This window comes from Protobothrops mucrosquamatus, unplaced genomic scaffold (genome assembly GCF_001527695.2).
Source record: "Protobothrops mucrosquamatus isolate PMUCROS unplaced genomic scaffold, P.Mucros_1.0 scaffold_4, whole genome shotgun sequence".
Classification (NCBI taxonomy): domain Eukaryota; kingdom Metazoa; phylum Chordata; class Lepidosauria; order Squamata; family Viperidae; genus Protobothrops; species Protobothrops mucrosquamatus.
In genome coordinates, this window is record NW_015386080.1 from 928,605 (window position 1) to 947,225 (window position 18,621).

At 38.8% G+C, this 18,621-nt stretch overlaps 1 protein-coding gene across 2 annotated transcripts in view; it reads left to right on the forward strand.

Annotated features, from left to right (window-relative positions):
• HADH (hydroxyacyl-CoA dehydrogenase) overlaps positions 1-18,621 on the forward strand; it is a 38,225-nt gene that overhangs the window by 5,555 nt on the left and 14,049 nt on the right. For both annotated transcript variants that reach the window (XM_015810763.1, XM_015810693.1), the window contains exons 2-6: positions 3,497-3,625; positions 4,813-4,970; positions 11,300-11,426; positions 14,525-14,614; positions 17,464-17,536. In XM_015810763.1, the coding sequence (XP_015666249.1) occupies positions 3,497-3,625; positions 4,813-4,970; positions 11,300-11,426; positions 14,525-14,614; positions 17,464-17,536 (577 nt within the window). The remainder of the gene's footprint in view (positions 1-3,496; positions 3,626-4,812; positions 4,971-11,299; positions 11,427-14,524; positions 14,615-17,463; positions 17,537-18,621) is intronic.

The following is an 18,621-nucleotide window of genomic DNA, read 5'->3' on the forward strand; positions in this document are numbered from 1 at the left end:
CTTCTCTGTGGGTGCCCCCATCCTCTGGAACGAACTGCCCCCCGAGATCCGGATGATTCCGGATCTCCTTACTTTCCGCCGCGCCCTCAAGACATGGCTTTTCCAGCAAGCGGGCCTGACCTAGGGAGGATTTTAGGTAGGGATGATTTTAGAAGCAATTTTAATTGGAAACACAGCCGTCAATATTTGGTTTTTAATTTGGTTTTTATTGGGGTTTATATTGTTGTATTTTTGTATTTTTTGTATATTGTGTATAGTATCTGTTTTTTAAATATGCTGTGAACCGCCCTGAGTCCTATGGGAGAAGGGCGGTATATAAATTAAATTTGATGATGATGATGATGATGATAACCCAGCTACTTTCCAATAAATAAAAAAGCTTCATTAACATAGCCATTAATATAAATTCACACAATTATATTTAGGGGTGTAAAATACTCAGGACTGAAATGTACAAAATGATTTCACAATAGCTGTGTGGCATAGGTCGTCCATCCTCATCCTGGGCACACCTCAGGTATGTGAACATAATACCCGTCATTTCCAAGCAACATGAATGTTATTGAGAATTTAGGAAATTGAAATTCACATATCTGTGGAGGGTAACCAAGTTAAGAAATACTCAGATAGATATTAAAAATCATTTTATAACTGGCGTTTGTATAGACTGTAATCTCAGACCTATATTATGTGGGTCCGGTGTGACATCCCTACTAAATGCTGATGGTGGAGAAAGAACTGGCAATGGAAGGAGCAAACGTTAGCTTCGATCCTAATTTTGTTTTCCCATTATTTTTTCATACATAAATGATTTGTTTCTCCTATAATGACACATCAGGCACTCTAATTGAGAAGCCTATCTGCTAAGTGCATTGCACCCATTAAGATACTTGCAGTATACTTGCCTTCATATTCAGATTTCATAATGATGGGAACTTGGCTACCATCATTTAACATGCACTACCCAGATAGATACAAACCCCGGATAATTATATAACTTAAAAAAAGTTTTAAAATACTATCGTACAACTTTCCAAGCACAACATTTTAAGGGAAGAATCTAAGGGAATCTAAAGGACACTTTCCTTTAGAAGGAGGACTTAAGTAAGGGTTTAAAGATTAAATCTTCCTTACTGGCTTTGGCAAATACATGTTAAAATGTAACTTTTCTTTTTTTAAAAAAAGAGGGAAGTTAACTGCTTTTATTTAGGGCTTTTAGAGAAAAGCAAAATTTCATTTTTTTTTATTTTTATTTTTTTGCTGACTGCCTTCTAGTAGTCTGGTCATTCCAGGAACAAGCTGAGTAAAGCGTTTTATTTTCTGTTTGCAATTGTACCATCTTTCTGAACCAAGAATATTTCAAGGAAGGTTTGAGTTCTCATATTTCTCAGTTGTGTTTTGTTTGTACCAGAGACACGAGTAAGTAAGATACAGTACTACAATTGCCATCTTCTGGATAGCTGACTTTAATTCTTTTCCTCAATTAAGTTTAACAATACTATGGAACTATGAAGATGATGGTGCTCATCTAATTTCTTAAAAACAAACCATAATGAGGTAATAAGCTAACTAGGAAAAGTAGAGATTGATGTTACAGGTCCTGTCTCTATATGGAATATCATATAGTGGGGCCAAAGAAGCAGCCCTTTTCAGTTGCAGGGCCTACCCTATGGCATACCAGATTTGATCAGACAACCATTTGTCTGAAATGGTATAAGGCAGGGGTAGTCAACGTTGGCTCTTTTATGATCCGTGGACTTCAACTCCCAGAATTCCTGGCTCAGGAGTTCTGGGAGTTGAAGTCCACGAGTCATAAAAGAGCCGAGGTTGACTATCCCTGGTATAAAGTTTCCTGCTTGAACAGGGGATTGGACTAGAAGATTTCCAAGGTCCCTTCCAATGCTATTATTCTATTATTCTCTTTGCTGGCATTTTGGAAGGCCTTAAATACATGGAGGTTGGGAGGTGAATGGGATCCTTGAAATTGTAATGTTTATCAAAAATTGCCACTATTTTGTGTAACTTCAATAGGCCTTATTGCTTTGATCTGGAATTTATCTTCTGTTTTGCTTTATTTTTCCCATGGTTAACATGGTAATTTCTGCTTTTACTTACGTCTTCGTATTTGGGAAGAGTAGACAGAAGTTTGGTTTATTTGAATTTAATTTATTTGAATTAGGTTTGAGTTAGGTTCTCCAGGATGGTTTCACACTTTAGTCCCTACAAACTGTTAGGAGGAGGCTAAGGACTGTGTTCAAGGGTGCTTCCGAAACAGAAGGCCAATCAAAAAGTATTGAGTCTCTTTTTATGGGGCCAGGTCCTTTGTATGTTCAGGAATTTTGCTGGGCTGATATTTGAGACATACAGTATAATGAAATTAAGTTTGTGCAGCTCCATGCTTAAATTTCCACTTACTCCCGATGTCCAACAGATGACTTCAATCAATCAGAATAGAGCTGGAAGGGACCTTGGAGGTCTTCTAGTCCAGCCCCCTGCTCAAGTAGGAGACCCTATATCATTTCAGACAAGTAGCTGTCCAGTCTCTTCTTAAAAACCTCGAGTGATGAAGCACCCACAATGTCTGAAGGCAAGCTGTTCCACTGGTTAATTGTCCTTAAATGTCACTGATAGGAAATTTCCAGGTTGCTTCTCTCCTTGATTAATTTCCATCCATTGTTTCTTGTCTTGCCTTCTGGGGCTTTGGAAAATAAATTGACCCCCTCCTCCTTGTAGCAGCTTCTCAAATACTGGAATACTGCTATCATGTCCCCCTACTCCTTCTTTTCTCTAGAATGGCCATTCCCAAATCCTGCAACCGTTCTACATATGTTTCAGTCTCCAGGTCTTTAATCATCTTAGTTGCTCTTCTTTGCACTTTTTCCAAAGTCTCAACATCTTTTTTGTAATGACCAAAACTGGATGCAGTATTCCAATGTGGCCTTACTAAGGCTTTATAAAGCAGTACTAATACTTCATGTGATTTTGATTCTATGCCTCTGTTTATACAACCAAGGATTATATTAGTTTTTTTGGCTGCTGCTGTACACTACTGACTCATGTTTAAATGATTGTCCACTAGGACTCCAAGGTTCCTCTCACAGTTACTGTTTTGAGCCAGGTTTCATCTATTCTGTACTTGTACCTTTGGTTTTTCCTGCCCATGTATAAAACCTTGCTTTTCTCCACATTAAATAGCATTTTGTTGGATAGGGCCCATTGTTCAAGTCTGTCAAGATCTTTTTGGATTCTGAGCTTGTCTTCTGAGGTGTTGGCTACTCCTGCCAGCTTAGTGTCATCTGCAGATTTGATGAGTTCCCCTTCTATTCCCTCATCTAAGTCATTTATGAAGATATTGAAGAGTACTGGGCTTAAGACGGAACTTTGGGGTACCCCACTGCTTACTTCCCTCCATGTAGATATAGTACTATTAAGGACTACTTGGGATAGGAAATTGATTAACTTCTCTTTTTCCTCCCCCTTTCATATCTTTTTACAGGTTGCTGCAGCAACTGGCCACACAGTGGTATTAGTGGACCAGTCAGACGAAATATTAAATAAGTCCAAGAAACAAATTGAAGATAGTCTGAAGAAACTATCAAAGAAAAAGTTTGCAGACAAACCTGAGGTGACATTTTATAACTATTGAGAAGGGTAGTGTTCTTTTTCATGTTTAGTACAAGGGGCCAACTTTCCCCAACATACAGTAGAGAAGCCTCAACTGTATTGGGAAGCCGCTAGATTAAGGAAGGCTGCTATGCACAAACAAAATTTGGGGGATATGAGGAAAGCTAAACTAAAATCAAACGGGTATTGATTTGTTTTTTTAAAACTGTTTTTTAAAAAAATCAAAATCCAACATAAATAACCATTCTGAAAAGTTTTCAAAAAGTAGTGCTTCTGCAGGTTACATTGACTATGCATTTGTAGCCTCTGAAGACACACCTGTTAGAGGTTCTCTGAGTGCTTCAGATTGAAGTTGATCTGGTTGAATCTCCCCTCTGAAGTCAATCCAAAGGGTTTTTACCTACTAAAGAAAAACCACCACATTGCTTCTTTTTGGACCTTTCAGTGATTTTCTGCTCCAGCACACAGAATACTTGCTTTTAAAGTGGATGGGGCTGCTCTTGGTGCTTTTTAAGTCTGAGCATTTCAGCAGCAGCAAGCTTTTGCTTCAGGCATGTTGCCTTCAAAGCCTGTTTTCTTCACTGTCTGAAGCCAAAAGTTAAGGCAAGTGGCACCTGTTTATGCAGTAATATTTTTTTGAAAGAGATGGTGCAAATGTCCCAGTTGTATCGAGTGAAAAGCTCAGGTTCAGGTGTGCTAGTGATAGTATCTTTGAAGTTCTGCCATAGTGATGGATATCAGTGCTGGCAGTTGCAACATGTGCTGCCAAACGGGGAGGGAATCAGAACTGTTGCACGTTGAAAATTGTGTGAAGCCTCAGAAGTGGATTTTCATCCTTTAATTGGGCGGGGCAGCGGGGAAGACATAAAGCTGCCAGTGGTTTCCTTTTCTCTAATGCATTTTGCTACTTGAGGGACAAGCAATAATGTGTTAGTTACCTGTATCAGTTCAATGTGCACAAACAAATTCCTAATATTTTATAATATTACATTCTATTACATGTTTTGATTTTTTTTAAGATTTCTTAATTATTGACTTTATTGTTAACATTTGGGAGATGGGTGGCTATGTAAATTTAGTAAATAAATAAAGTACAAATGAACCATGTTACAGTTGAAGCAAGCTTCTGTTTATGCAGACAAGTATAACCTTCAGTAAAAAGATTTTATTGCTTCTCCAACATTGCAGGCTGGTGTAGAATTTGTTGAGAAGGCCTTAAAGAATATAACCGTGAACACGGATCCTGTCTCTGTGGTCCACAGCACTGACCTTGTAGTGGAAGCCATTTTGGAACACTTAGCCCCCAAAATTGAGCTCTTCAAGACACTGGATACGTTTGCGTCAGAGTATGTTCTTAAACTATACAAAAAGTCATGAGCAATTAGAGAGATGAAAATATTAATTTGCAGTACTATACCTTCTTCTGATTATTTTGATGATTGGTCTAAAAACAGAAGTTTAAATATAGGGTTGACTGTTCAGATTTACTCTCCTGTTCACAACCCAAATAAATATTTGACTAGATGCATAATCAGTTGAAAATGTTAACTGTTTTAAGAGAAATTGGGAGAATGAACGTTTTATTTATTTCAAAGGAAAAGCAGCTTTGCTAGGTGTCTGACTGCTTTCATTAAAACAAAAAATACAACTAATTTTGTTTCTACTTGGAAACTGCTTCTGGATCTGTTCTTGAAGTGAAAAAAATGAAACTTTGATTTTGGGTTTTGCTGACTAAATAGATTTATTGTTATAGAAATTGCTAGTACATATTACTATGTAAAACTAAAAAACTTAGGTATGTTATTACCTTATTCTATTGTGTTAAAAAGAGTCAGAAGTGAATGTTTTTCTTTCTTTTTTCCCTTTTCCCCTACACTTTCCCCTCTTCCTTCTCTTCTCCCTTTCTTTCCCATTATTTTCATTTGTCTTTATATTTTGATTAGTAACACTCTCTCTCTCTCTCTCCCTCTCTCTCTCTCTCTCTCTCTCTCTCTCTCCATAATATATATATATATATATATATATATATATATATATATATATATATATATATATATATATATATATATATATATATATATATATATATATACACATACACACACACACACATACACACATACATACATACATACATACATACATACATACATAAACTGGTGGGTTATGGTTGGCTTTGAATAGTTTGGCAAAGCAATGTTCTCCAGTGGGCCATAAGAGCAACACCTGTTTAATTGATTTTAATACATTTAAAACTTCTAAATGTAAATAGCATCCTTCTTCTGTAAGTCTGACAGTGAAATGGGTGGTATCAGAATTTGATAAATAAATAAAAAATAATGCTAAACATTAAAAAAGAACAGTTTTGCAAATTAGGGCCAAAGGAAAAGTGCACATCCTTTTCCAAGCTTGCAAAAAGGTTTAATTAATGTCCTGGGGTTGGGCCCAAAAAAGTGGATCCAACAAGGATGAACACTTAATTTTGAATTCATCTAAATTCAATTAAAATAAACATATACAAATGTGAACAAGTGGACTTATTTAAAGTCCACTTGTTCTGCAACTATTCCGTTACAGTGGTACTGAATGAGGGGGACTTATGAAAGATCCTGGTAGTTATAGCTATTGCAGTGTCCCTACAGTCTTGTCATTGTGATTTGGGCACCTGGCAACCGGCTCGCAATTATGACATCACAAAGTAACGTGATCACCATTTGTGACCTTCCCTGTCAGCTTTTGACCAGGAAAGTCAGTGGGGAAGTTGGTGGAAGGTTGCAAATTGTAGTCATGTGAACTTGCATCATATAAGATTTGCTTAACAACAGCAATTGGTAGGGTCAGCCACAACTGCCGTTATAAGTTGGTGCAGTCATGTGACATTATGCTTTGTCACCAAATTGCTTAGCAATGGAGCTTCTGGTCCCAGTTACTGCCATTAAGCAAGTACCTATATTCATTAAGTATAGCTAATATGATTTCATCCCACGTATTTAATAATTTTCCCTTGCTGTTACATCAGAGGTTAGAATGCAGAGCATCTGAGAGATTCAGGGGTGACCCACTATGAATCTTTGTTTGAATTTAAGTCACTTATTTCTAAATTAAAATATGGTTAAGTGCAGTTCCAAAGTTGTATGGAGGCTTAGTGTAGCTTAATTATTCTGACTTTTAATTTTATAGTATAATCTTCTATATTACGTTTATTTTAACTTTCTGGCTTAATGCGATAAAAAAGAATACCACTCTTCACCCTTCTTTGCTATGTCATGCTAAATAAAGCATTCCAAATAATATTTTGTTCACCAGAAGCTGAGAACTCATCTTAATTTCATATTGATGGTTCTTATCATTTTAAGATATTCTTTACTCTGTAAGAGAGGTCTGAGTGAAAATATTAACTTCAGAAAGAAAAGAAGTGGTGTAATTCTCCTCTTGTGATCAAAGATTAAAAAGATATTCCTACACCAAAGAATAATTCTAGTAAATTATTTAGGCAAAGTCCCATCTCTTCTTCTTCCAAAGAAATGTAATCATCGCTGTTTCAGACGAATTACTGTTCAAAATTGAGCAATTTTATCAAAATATCAATGATAAAATAATCAACTAAATAGAGTTTAGGGGTTGATGGTGGAATGAATAGAGTAAAAGCTTGTTTGATGGTTGTATTTTTCATAGATCATTGTATCCATATCATTCCTTTTAATAGCAGGCTGAAACAAGTGCTGATGGCAGAGTAGCCTGAATTTTGACAAAGCCACATTCTGCAAAGTGTAGGGAAAATGTAAGATGTGTTAAAAAAAAATAATAAGGCAAGTGATCAAAGAGGGATAAGAATCTAAAATAACTGACTTAGGATTGAAGCAGAAAATCTGGAGGGGCACAGAAAAAGGCAAAAATTAGGATAGAGATGGAATGGTGTATCTTGAAAGCAAATTTATCAATCAGGAATCCTAAACAAGTGGACCGTATCAACGATTTTTGCATTTTTAAATGTAAATAGCATATTGCAAAGCCCATGCTGCAGTTTACTTCCCAGTTCCTGGTATCTGATTTTAAGCCCACCTTCAAACAACATGAATGGCTATATTGTTGTCAAACCTTCTGAAAACCCAGAATATTATTAGCCCTGTACACTTCATTGGGGAAGTGCAATATTTAAGGTTTGGGGTACGTCTAGTCCAAGGGTAGGCAACCTTGACTCTTTTATGACTCGTGGACTTCAACTTCCGGAATTCCTGAGCCAGCCATTCAATTCAATTCTGGGAGTTGAAGTCCACGAGTCATAAAAGAGCCCAGGTTGCCTACCCCTGGACTAGTCATTCAATGGAATCTTGGAAACTGCAGGTAGAAAAGTCAGGAGAAAGAGGGTGGACAAGAATTGTAAGACTGAAATTCAGTTAAAATACAATTGCTGTGATTACTTTCCATGTATTTAATAATTAACCCACCTTGACATATTAAATTTAAACTTCAGCAACTTTTATAAGGAAGTGCAACATTTGGGGGCTGTTCATTGTACCTCCTTATTTTGAATTCCTGTTACATGCGTCAGATGATGAAATAGCGCATAAATCTTTTCTAGTAATCATGAAATCTAAAGGTTGAGTTTATGCTTTTTTCCCTTTCTTCTGGCCTTGAGTCGCTATCATGTTAATGTTTTAATGATAACTCTCTGAATTTATTATAAACTTAACCTACAAGAGAGATTACATTCTTCCTGAATTTGAAATTAATAGTGAAGGGAAGTAAGCATATGTTTTTCCCTTTGATTATTTTTTCTTTCTGAGTACAGTACTAGTAATAGGCTTTATTATCTTGGGGAATACTTTGATTTTAAAGGATATCTAGCCATCGTTGTATGCTAAAATATCTGGTTTCTAAAAGAGAATGCCATGTAGATTGCTTATCTGGAAAAGAAAGCTTGAAGATCTGTCTGTTATAAGGAGGTATGATGGCTCAGCTGTTAAAGATGCTGAGCTTGTCAGCTGGAAAGCTTATGGCCCAGGTTCAAGACCTGAGCGTCCGGTTACTTGCCCCAGCAGTTCAAAAGCATGCGAATGCGAGTAGATAAATAGGTACCACTTTGGTGGGAAAGCCACAGGGTTCCATGCACTCAGCATATAGTCATGCTGGCCACATGACTACAGAATTGTCTTCAGACAACACTGGCTCCCTTGCTAAGAAACGAAGATGAGGGCTGCCCCCTAGAATCAGACACGACTGGACAGGGGAATACTTGACCTTTATCTGTTTGTTTTATATCCTATTTTTATTTTTTATTACTCAAAATGCTCCCTCCCACCATTTCTTCCATAAACAACCTTGTGAGGTGGGTTGAGCTAGAGGGAGTGACTGACTCAAATTCACCCTAGTGGCTTCGGTACCTAAGAGGAGACTAAAACTCGGTACGTCACTGAGATTTTGTTAAGATATCATTAAACCACCTCTTTGCAGTCTATGGAATCAGTAGCTTTTATAAGATTATTATTACTAGGCTTTGGGGAATGTATTCATCATTTTGTCCATTGTGTACACTGGTGTACTTCCAAGGAAAAAATGCCAAATATGTTTGTGACTCATGTAAAATGTGTGCTGCAAATGTTTTTTTTGCTTGAGCTTCCCTGCTGTAGTCATTGTCTCCCTTTTCTAAAATGCAGAAGAGTACTTAAATTTGTAATCTGTATTCATGCAGGTTTTTTTAAATTTAGAGGCTAATTTTCTCCCTTCTTCTCATACTTTGGTCTGAGATGAGTCTGAATGACCTATAGAAAAGCAGCAAAGAATTTTCTAGCACCTTAAAAAGCAACCCGGTATCCACTGGAAGTGGAGCACAAATACAGTATTTCATCAGAGGCATGGAAGAGTATTCTGACAATACCGGCATATGTTCATGTGTGCCCATTCTTAGAAGGAAGGGACCAAAACAGTAAAAGGAAAGATGAGAGGGAAATGAAATGAAGTTAGAGGACATTTAGCGAGTGCAGAAAAGAGTGCAATCAGTGAAAATTGCCTGTAGCTAAACGTTCTTATGGTTACAAGGATATGGGTTTCTCAAAAATTATTTTGCTACTGAGCATTATCTCTCTCTCTCTCCCCCCTATCTCTGTCTCTTGCTGTCTCTCTCTCTCTCTCCCTCTCTCTCTCTCTCTCTCTCTCCTGTCTCTGTCTCTTGCTGTCTCTCTCTCTCCCTCTCTGTCTCTCGATTAACTATAGAAAAGAAAAAAAATACATAAAATTATATAAGAAGGAACAGAAGCTAAAGAAAATATAACTGTACAAAGGGAATGTTTACAGAGATACTTTTATCAATAAATTGAGACCATGTTTCAGTCCAGTCATCTGTGATTGGTCTATATTATTGTAATCAAGTGCGTAGACCATTGAATATGTGGAGCGATGTGTTTGTGTATCGGATGCAGAACCATCGGTCTCTTCACTGTAAATCCATTTTCTTTGTGCGAATGTCAACTCCCATGTAATTGAGATAGAATATAAACATCTGAAAATATTAAATCTCAAGTTTGAGTTATTATATGCAATAGCTTCTTACAGAAATGAAATAAAAATTTTAAATAAAGAATTTACAGGTAGTCCTCGGCTTATGAAAACAGTTTGGATCAGTCGTTAAGTGAGTCGCCAAGCAATCGGATTCAATTTTATGACGTTTTTTACCATGGCCATTAAGCAAATCATGTGGTTGTTAAGTGAATCACACGATTGTTAAGCAAATCCATTTTCCCCAATTGCTTGTTGTAAGTTGACTGGGAAGACCCCATATCACGATCATCTAACTGCAAGATGCTGCAATTGTCATAAATAGGAGGACCCAGATTTTAATCATGTGATCACAGGGGTAGTGCAATGAACATAACTTCAAGCACAGGTCATAAGTTACTTTTTCTGAGTCTGTAATAATTTTAAACTATCATTAAATGAGTCAAGAACTACCTGAATTCATTGCTTATTAATCTGTATAAAGTGCAGTGTGGTCATTTCTAAATAGTAAAAAAAAAAAAAGTAGGATTTAAAATATAATAATAGCAATAATAATCTTTAAAAGAATGTAATCAAACTATTGATTTTTTTTAAAAAAAAACCTCTCCTGTTTTAATTCATGTGAAAAAAGCAAGCAAAAAATCCAAAAACAAAAAAGAAATATATACATACATACATAAAGTATTTTGAAAAACAAAAATAAATAAATTCAAAAATATTCAAAAGTGCAAATTAGCAGTCCCTTTCCTCTTGCTTCCCTTTATTTCCCTTCCAGCTATTAATTGGTATTTGAATATTTTTACATTTTACTTTACACGTTATTACTCATTTCTGTTTGGATCAATTGCTTGTGCCCATTATCAATAAGGAATAATCATTACCTGCACTGCTAGGTTTCATTTCCTTCTAATTTAATTGTTTACTACTAGGGAAGCTCCAAATTAGCTCCAAATCAAATTGTGCATGTACTCTTTATTATCTTAATTTAACTATTGAGAGAACAAGTTAATTTTTTTTTCTGTGAAGATCAATCCCTGTCTACTACTCATTAAGAGTTAAAAGGAACTTGATGATACATAATTGATTTGGGGAGGAAAACATTTTGAATTAAAATTGTTATGAGATGTTTGTAAAAAGAAGAGCTGCAACTAACATAAGGTGAATATTATTTTCTCCCCAGGCACACGATATTTGCTAGCAACACTTCCTCTTTGCCAATCACGGATTTAGCTAATGCTACCACCCGGCAGGATCAGTTTGGTGGTTTACATTTTTTTAACCCGGTACCTCTGATGAAGCTTGTAGAGGTAAGGAGTCTTAATAATATTCTAAAGTTAATCTTGCGCCATGTTCAGTGTGTGCTGCTATTTAGGCATAAATGAATTATTTATAAAAATAATAAGGATGGGATGCAAATTAATTCTTTAATAAATTAAAGAAATTTTATTGGTTTTTTACAAAAATTTTGTTTTACGAGTTCTGTGTGGCACCACAATCCCATCAGTTTGTAGGTCTCTGTTTTGTATATATGTATTAAGTCAGTTATGTAGATCATAAGGGAGAGAAAAAGGGAATTTATTGTATTAAATAAATTTTATCAGGTTAAGATCGAATTCAAATAAGTTGGATATGGACTAAAATTTCGAAATGAAATTTCCACTACCATAATCAAATTAGCTCTAAGTACAAACATTATCAATTCGGGTATCCCTTCCAAATATATTCTGGTTCCTTGGTTTTATCATAGATCTTATTTACTTCTTCTTCCACTAATATCCCTTAATTAAAATAAAATATTAATCTATACATAACTAGTCCATCAATTAATCAATCTCTCTAAGCTGACAAAAGAAAGTCAAACCTTAAGTCATTTCAATCCATTAAACAGAATTCAAATTACATCCAGTTAATTGTCATAACTAATAACATCAATGTTTTAATCTATCCTAGACCTATCTAATCCCTCAATCAATCTCTTTAAGCTGACAAGATAGCATCAAATCTTAAATTATTTCAGTTCATTCATAGTCAAACAAATAAATCATTTTGTTAGAGGCCCTCAGAGTCAGCCCAGACAGCTGGAGGAGCCGCTGCTCCTCCACAGCCGAGCGAAGCCTCTTCGATAGAAGTTGCACCCTCCAGGGCGACTTTAGACCCACATGGGGGGTCTACCGGTGGAGGAAAGCTAGCTGACGAGACGAATCTCTTCGTGCGACTAGGAGTGCCTGGAACCGGAAGTCTAGTTAAATAAATATATTAATTAGATTATTGAGACTAAAACTATCATATCATTAAATTTCTCCTCATTGGAGCAGATAAAATAGCTATTTGGTTTGAGATTCTGCCCCAACAGCGTCCAAGCAGAGACCAAAGAGAAACCCAGCAACAGATCACAAGCAAAAAAAAGTATCTCCCCACTTGAGGCATTGATTGCATTGAAACTTTGGAGTAATACATATTCAAGACTGCAGGTAGTCCTCCACTTACAAAAACAATTCAGCCTAGAATTTCCAACTGCAAGCAAGGCAGTTAAGTGAATTTTGCTCCATTTTACGATATCTTTTTTTTCCACAGTTGTTAAGCAAATCACTGCGGTCGATAAGTAAATCATGCGGTCATTAAACAAATCTGACTTCCCCTATTGACTTTGCTTGGCGGAAGCCAGCTGGAAAGGTTACAAATAGCAATTACATGACTGGGACAGTGCAACTGTCATAAATACATGTGAAAAAGGTCATAAGTCACTTTTTTCAGTGCTGTTGTAACTTTGAATGGTAATTACACAAATGGTTGTAAATCAAGGACTACCTGGAGTAGCCCTTGGTAGTCTGATTTGCCTCGCACATATTTCAAAGAGAAGCAATCCATTTCTGTATTAACAGGTGCTTTCAAAGAAATGTGAAGTGGGGAACAATATTGTGAGAGGGATCTCGGAGTCCTAGTGGACAATCACTTAAATATGAGCCAGCAGTGTGCTGCAGCTGCCAAAAAAGCCAACACAGTGCTATGCTACATTAACAGAGGGATAGAATCAAGGTCACGTCAAGTGTTAATACCACTTTACAATGCCTTGGTAAGGCCACACTTGGAATACTGCATCCAGTTTTGGTCACCACGATGTAAAAAAGATGTTGAGGCTCTAGAAAGAGTACAGAGAAGAGCAACAAAGATGATAGGGGACTGGAGGCTAAAACATATAAGGAACAGTTGCTGGAATTGGGTATGTCTAGTTTAATGAAGAGAAGGGCGAGGGGGGACATGATAACAGTGTTCCAATATCTCAGGGGCTGCCACAAAGAATAGAGAGTCAAGCTAATCTCCAAAGCGCCTGAAGGCCGGACAAGAAGCAACGGATGGAAACTCATCAAGGAGAGAAGCAACCTAGAACTAAGGAGAAACTTCCTGACAGTTAGAACAATTAACCAGTGGAACAACCTGCCTCCAGAAGCGGTGAATGCTCCAACACTGGAAGTTTTTAAGAAGAGACTGGAGAGCCATTTGTCCGAAATTATATAGGGTTTCCTGCCTGAGCAGGGGGTTGGACTAGATGACCTCCGAGGTCTCTTCCAACTTTATTATTATTATTATTGCCTACTTCTATTCATAGCTCTCTCTATAATAGTTTACTTATTTGTTTTTTTAAATACATACTGCTTATTGAAATCATTTTCATATGATATACAGTATAAACAGAATAAGTTTTGCCTAATATGTTCTTATGATTTGTAATATATATTGTTTTTTACTATACTTTATACTATATTTAATTTTTTTTTAAAAAAATGGACTCACACAAAAATAATAGCAATAGCACTTAAACTTATATACCACTTCACAGTGGGTTTACAACCCTCTCTAAGCAATTTACAGAGTCCGCAGTCAGCATATTGCCCCCAACAATCTGGGTCCTCATTTTACCAACCATGGAAGGGTGGAAGGAGGAGTCAACCTTGAGCCAGTCAGAATTGAACTCCTGGTAGTGAACAGATTTAGCTTGCAATACTGTATTCTAACCACTGTGCCACCATGGGTTTGTTGGCTAAAACCAAAAAAGATATTTAGTAGATAATAGCAGCACACTAGGTATCAGTATGGGTTATTGAATGCCAAGATAATTTAAAAAAAGAAAAAAGAAACAAAAATCAGCACATTTTTTTCAACTGAAGCAAAATCCACACCATTTTAACATACTTCATTTCTGATGGAAATTGGTCCAGAGAATGGACAGCAGAATTGAAGTAGTTTGGAGAAGTAGTGAAAAACAAGTTCCTTATCATTAAACTATTTGAGATTTAAAGAAATAAAGTCTGATTTGGTTAACCTCTCTCCTGCATCATGGTATTATATGAAATTGTTTTTTAGATTGATGAGAGTCCCTACACTTTGATCATGTCTTTGCCGCTAGGTTATCAAGACGCCGATGACGAGCCAGAAGACTTTTGAGTCCCTCATGGATTTCAGCAGAGCAGTCGGGAAAAATCCAATATCTTGCAAGGCAGGTTTATCTCAAAATTAAGAATAATGATGCAGTAGGGTCACACCTGGCCACCCTGAGGATTTTTTTTCACCTCTGTCTCAGTTTGGAAGCACATTTTTTGCTAAACCACCAACATAAGACTGAGGGATATAACATAGTTATAGAATATTTTAAGAAGACACTGGTTTCAGTCCAACATGAACCTGGCCTTGTTTCCTCTTTTTTTCCCATGTACAGTAACGGCAGGTTGATAGTCAACTATATATGTAACAAAAAGAGCAAGTAACAACATTTATTTATATAGGCAGTCCTATATAAATGGGGACAGGAATGTCCATCTTTAAGCAAAGTGGTTATTAGGCAGAACATCATATGACTATATCACTTAGCAATGGCAGTTTTGGTAGTCCCAATTATGGTTGTTAGTCAAGGACCACACTATTGTTAAGTGGGGATATAAGGACCCACCTCAGCTAAACACCCAAGAAAGCAGAACTCTTGAAACAGGCATTGCCTCAAAAGGAAACTTTTGTTAAGGGTTAGTGACAGTAGGGAAGTCAAGGTGAGATCTGGGGAAAATCCCGCTTGAACGGTGTAATTAAACCAGCAATATTCCTCCTCCCACCAAAGTCATAGTGTCCGTTTGAAATCCAGCCAATCCACAGGTGGCACAATGAGCGGGTAACTGGTACAGTTGGTGTGCATCTCCAGGTCTTATCCAGCTTTCGATTCTCTGTAACCGTCTCCCTGATAAGGGAGACACATTCCTTTCTCAAGCGGATAGAGGTGGAAGAAGGAAAGCAGAAAGTGAAAGTTATCCCAAGTGAAAGCAAATATCCCCCTTCCCCTCAGCTAAATGGCAGGCCCCAAAGCAAAGAATATATAGATGGAAAGGAGACAATAAGGATTTGGGGACCTGACAGGACCTCCTGCTTCTCCTGACCTACCACACACACATGCCCATTTCCTGCTGTTTCAGTTCTGACCACATCTATCTCCCCCCTGCATTCCACCCCCCCACTGCCTATCATTACTACCCCCTGCTCTCCACAGCTGACTTTCTTAGTCTTCTTCCTCCTACTGCTTTGGAGGTGTGCCCAGCCTTTTCAGGAGTCCAGATATGGGGTGGGGAGAGGACCTTGGGGTGGGAGATGACAGGGGTAGGCAGTCAGAGTGTAGGACTGCCAAAAGGACAGACATGGGAGAGAGATAGGTGGATGGGGAGAGCTAAAGTACATACTATACCTGTAAATGAGGTCGGACTGTCAAGCACTCAAATTTTGATAAGCAGAGGGTGCTGCAACAACTGTAACCAACAACTGTGTTTTCCCGAAATTAAACCTGGCCCTGAAAGTAAGCCCCAGCTGATTTTTGGGAGGTAGGCCTAATATAAGCCCTCCCCTGAAAGTAAGCCCTACTTAAGGGTCTTCATGGTTGGCCTGCCTGTGATGAGGCGAAGCCAATGGGGGAGAGGGATCCAGTATACTGATTCCTTACCGCTGCTCGGTTTGTTCTGCGGCCTCATGGCAGCAGCATTGAGCAGGAGGCGGCAAATGGCTTTCGGCGTGATGTGGCCATTTGCCGCCTCGTGCATTGCACCCAATGCCGCTGCCATGAGGCCTGGCAGATCCTCTCCCCTTCTGAGCCACATGCCATTATACCGGTTCCCTACTGCTGCTCGACTTGTTCCGCGGCCTCATGGCTGCGCCATTGGCGAGAGCAATGTGACTCAGCCAAAAGCAACCGCAGAACCAGTGGGGCAGGTTCCCCCCTTACTTGCCCATTCTCTTCTCTCTCAGAGAAGAGAACTTTGCAGCTCTGCCTACAGAGCCACCAAAGCGGCAGGAGAAGCGCTGGAGGCTCGGGGAGGGACGGCGGGCAGAGCATTGGCAAGAGCAACGTGGCTTGGCTGAAAGTGGCCACAGAACAAGTGGGGCAGGTAAGGAAAGAAATCCTCACTCCCCCCAGGAATTGCCTTTCTTTGCTTACCTGACTCCCAGCCCCGTGCTGTTTCTCCTTCGCGACCCGTTGCCACCACATGCAGGGAAACAAAGGTTTTTTTGGGGGGGGAAGGTCAATTCCAACTTCACAGCCCCCACCTCAACACCCTGCCTACCACCACGCAGCACGGCTGCCCCGGGGCTGCAGGGGTTGGCCTGGCACAGGAAGGGCATGCGCTCCACCCTCCTGCCACCGTGCAGGGTAAGGTTGCCGCGCCCGCCCCCATCCAGATGCCCTCACCTCCCCCAAGCGTTTTTTTACTAACCTGCGTTTCAGCTGCATTTCGTTTCTCCGTTTGCTTCTCCGCCTTCACCATGTTTTTGTGAGACTACTGGTAAAAAAAAAAGTTCAATAGACTTTCTAACTTCTTGAGATCTCGTTAGAAAGTCTGATTGAACTTTTATTTTTTGTCCCATAAACATGCGGCGAAGGCTGAAAAGCGAACAGAGAAATGGAATGCAGCTGAAAAGCAGGTTAGTAAAAAAACACTTGGGGGAGGCGAGGGCATCTAAGCGGGGGCGGCTGTGGCAATCTTACCCTGCGCGGCTTCGGCAGGTGTCTGCACAGGCCCTACCCCACCCTCATGCGCTCGCGGCCTACTGGTGCCGGTACCGGCAAAAAGTAAGCCCTCCCCGAAAGTAAAACACCGTGCTTGCTTCAGAGCCCAAAAGAAAGTAAGACAGTGTCTTACCTTCGGGGAAACACGGTACCATTCATTCAGCAAGAGCTTGACAAAATATAACACAACTTTGAAAGGTCATTGACTGAAGGATCTTAAAATGGGGACTGTCCGTAATACTTATATTGTAATAACAATCTATTTTACCATCAATCCTGTTCTGTGTGTATGTGTTTTTTTTACATAGGACACTCCTGGCTTTGTTGTGAATCGACTTCTTGTGCCTTACCTGATGGAAGCAGTTCGGCTTTTTGAAAGGGGTAATGTAGAAAATAGTCAACCTGTATGTAACATCTCCACCAGTATTTGGGACTACAGCCCCCAGTTTGCCTGTTTGCTTGTTTTTTAATCTGATAGCTAACTTAGGTTCTAGTGCAGGGGTAGGCAACCTTGGCTCTTTTATGACTCATGGACTTCAACTCCCAGAGTTCCTGAGCCAGCATGGCTGGCTCAGGAACTCTGGGAGTTGAAGTCCACGAGTCATAAAAGAGCCAAGGTTGCCTACCCCTGTTCTAGTGAGAATTAAAGAGTTCAATTGAGCAGGCTTTTCTTGTGCCTTCTGCCTCTTTTCACTTCCCTCTCTTCCATGTCCAGTTATGACTTTACGTCAGTCATTCTCTTTCTCAGCCCAACTCGCCTCACAGAGTTGTTGTGGTGGGGAAAAGTGGAGGAAGAAGGCGTGCCTCAAGTTATTTGTCAAAGTAATAAAGGTGGGATACAAATATCTAAATAAAAAAGGTCCTTTCCTAAGAATAAAAAAGGCCAAATCAAGTGACATTTGGCCATTTCCCAAGATTTCAGACTTTGTAAGATTATTTTAAGGATTTTGGCGGTATCTTGGACAACATGAGATACCTCTCCACTTAGATACTGATCCAGTACAAAATAACTTCTGGAGGAGATACTAATAGTTCTTGGATATAAGAGGACCACAAACTATTCTATCCCATGATAAGTTGGTACCCTCCATATTGTCATGTCTTTCACCCACAGTAGTCCCAAACTGAGGAGGTCTTTGCAAAGCCCCTCCTCTCTGGGAAGAATCCTAGAGTGAAGCTACCTTATTTAGGAGTCTTCCATTGTTTTCACACAAACAGACCCTTCAGAGAGCTCACTAGTTCATGTAATAGCAACTGTACTGTTTCTAGTGTAACTGAACGAAACCTTACATGCACCACTATTTCCAAACAAAAGCTATTCAGTCGGGCAGTGGACCAAAATATGCATGTTCCAGAATTGGGAAAAGCCTAGGATGGCAACAGAAGACCAGCCCCCTCCATCTTTCCATCTCTTTACTTTTCCTATTTTCCTGTAGCTATCATTGCCAAAACCCTTGTCTTCAAGG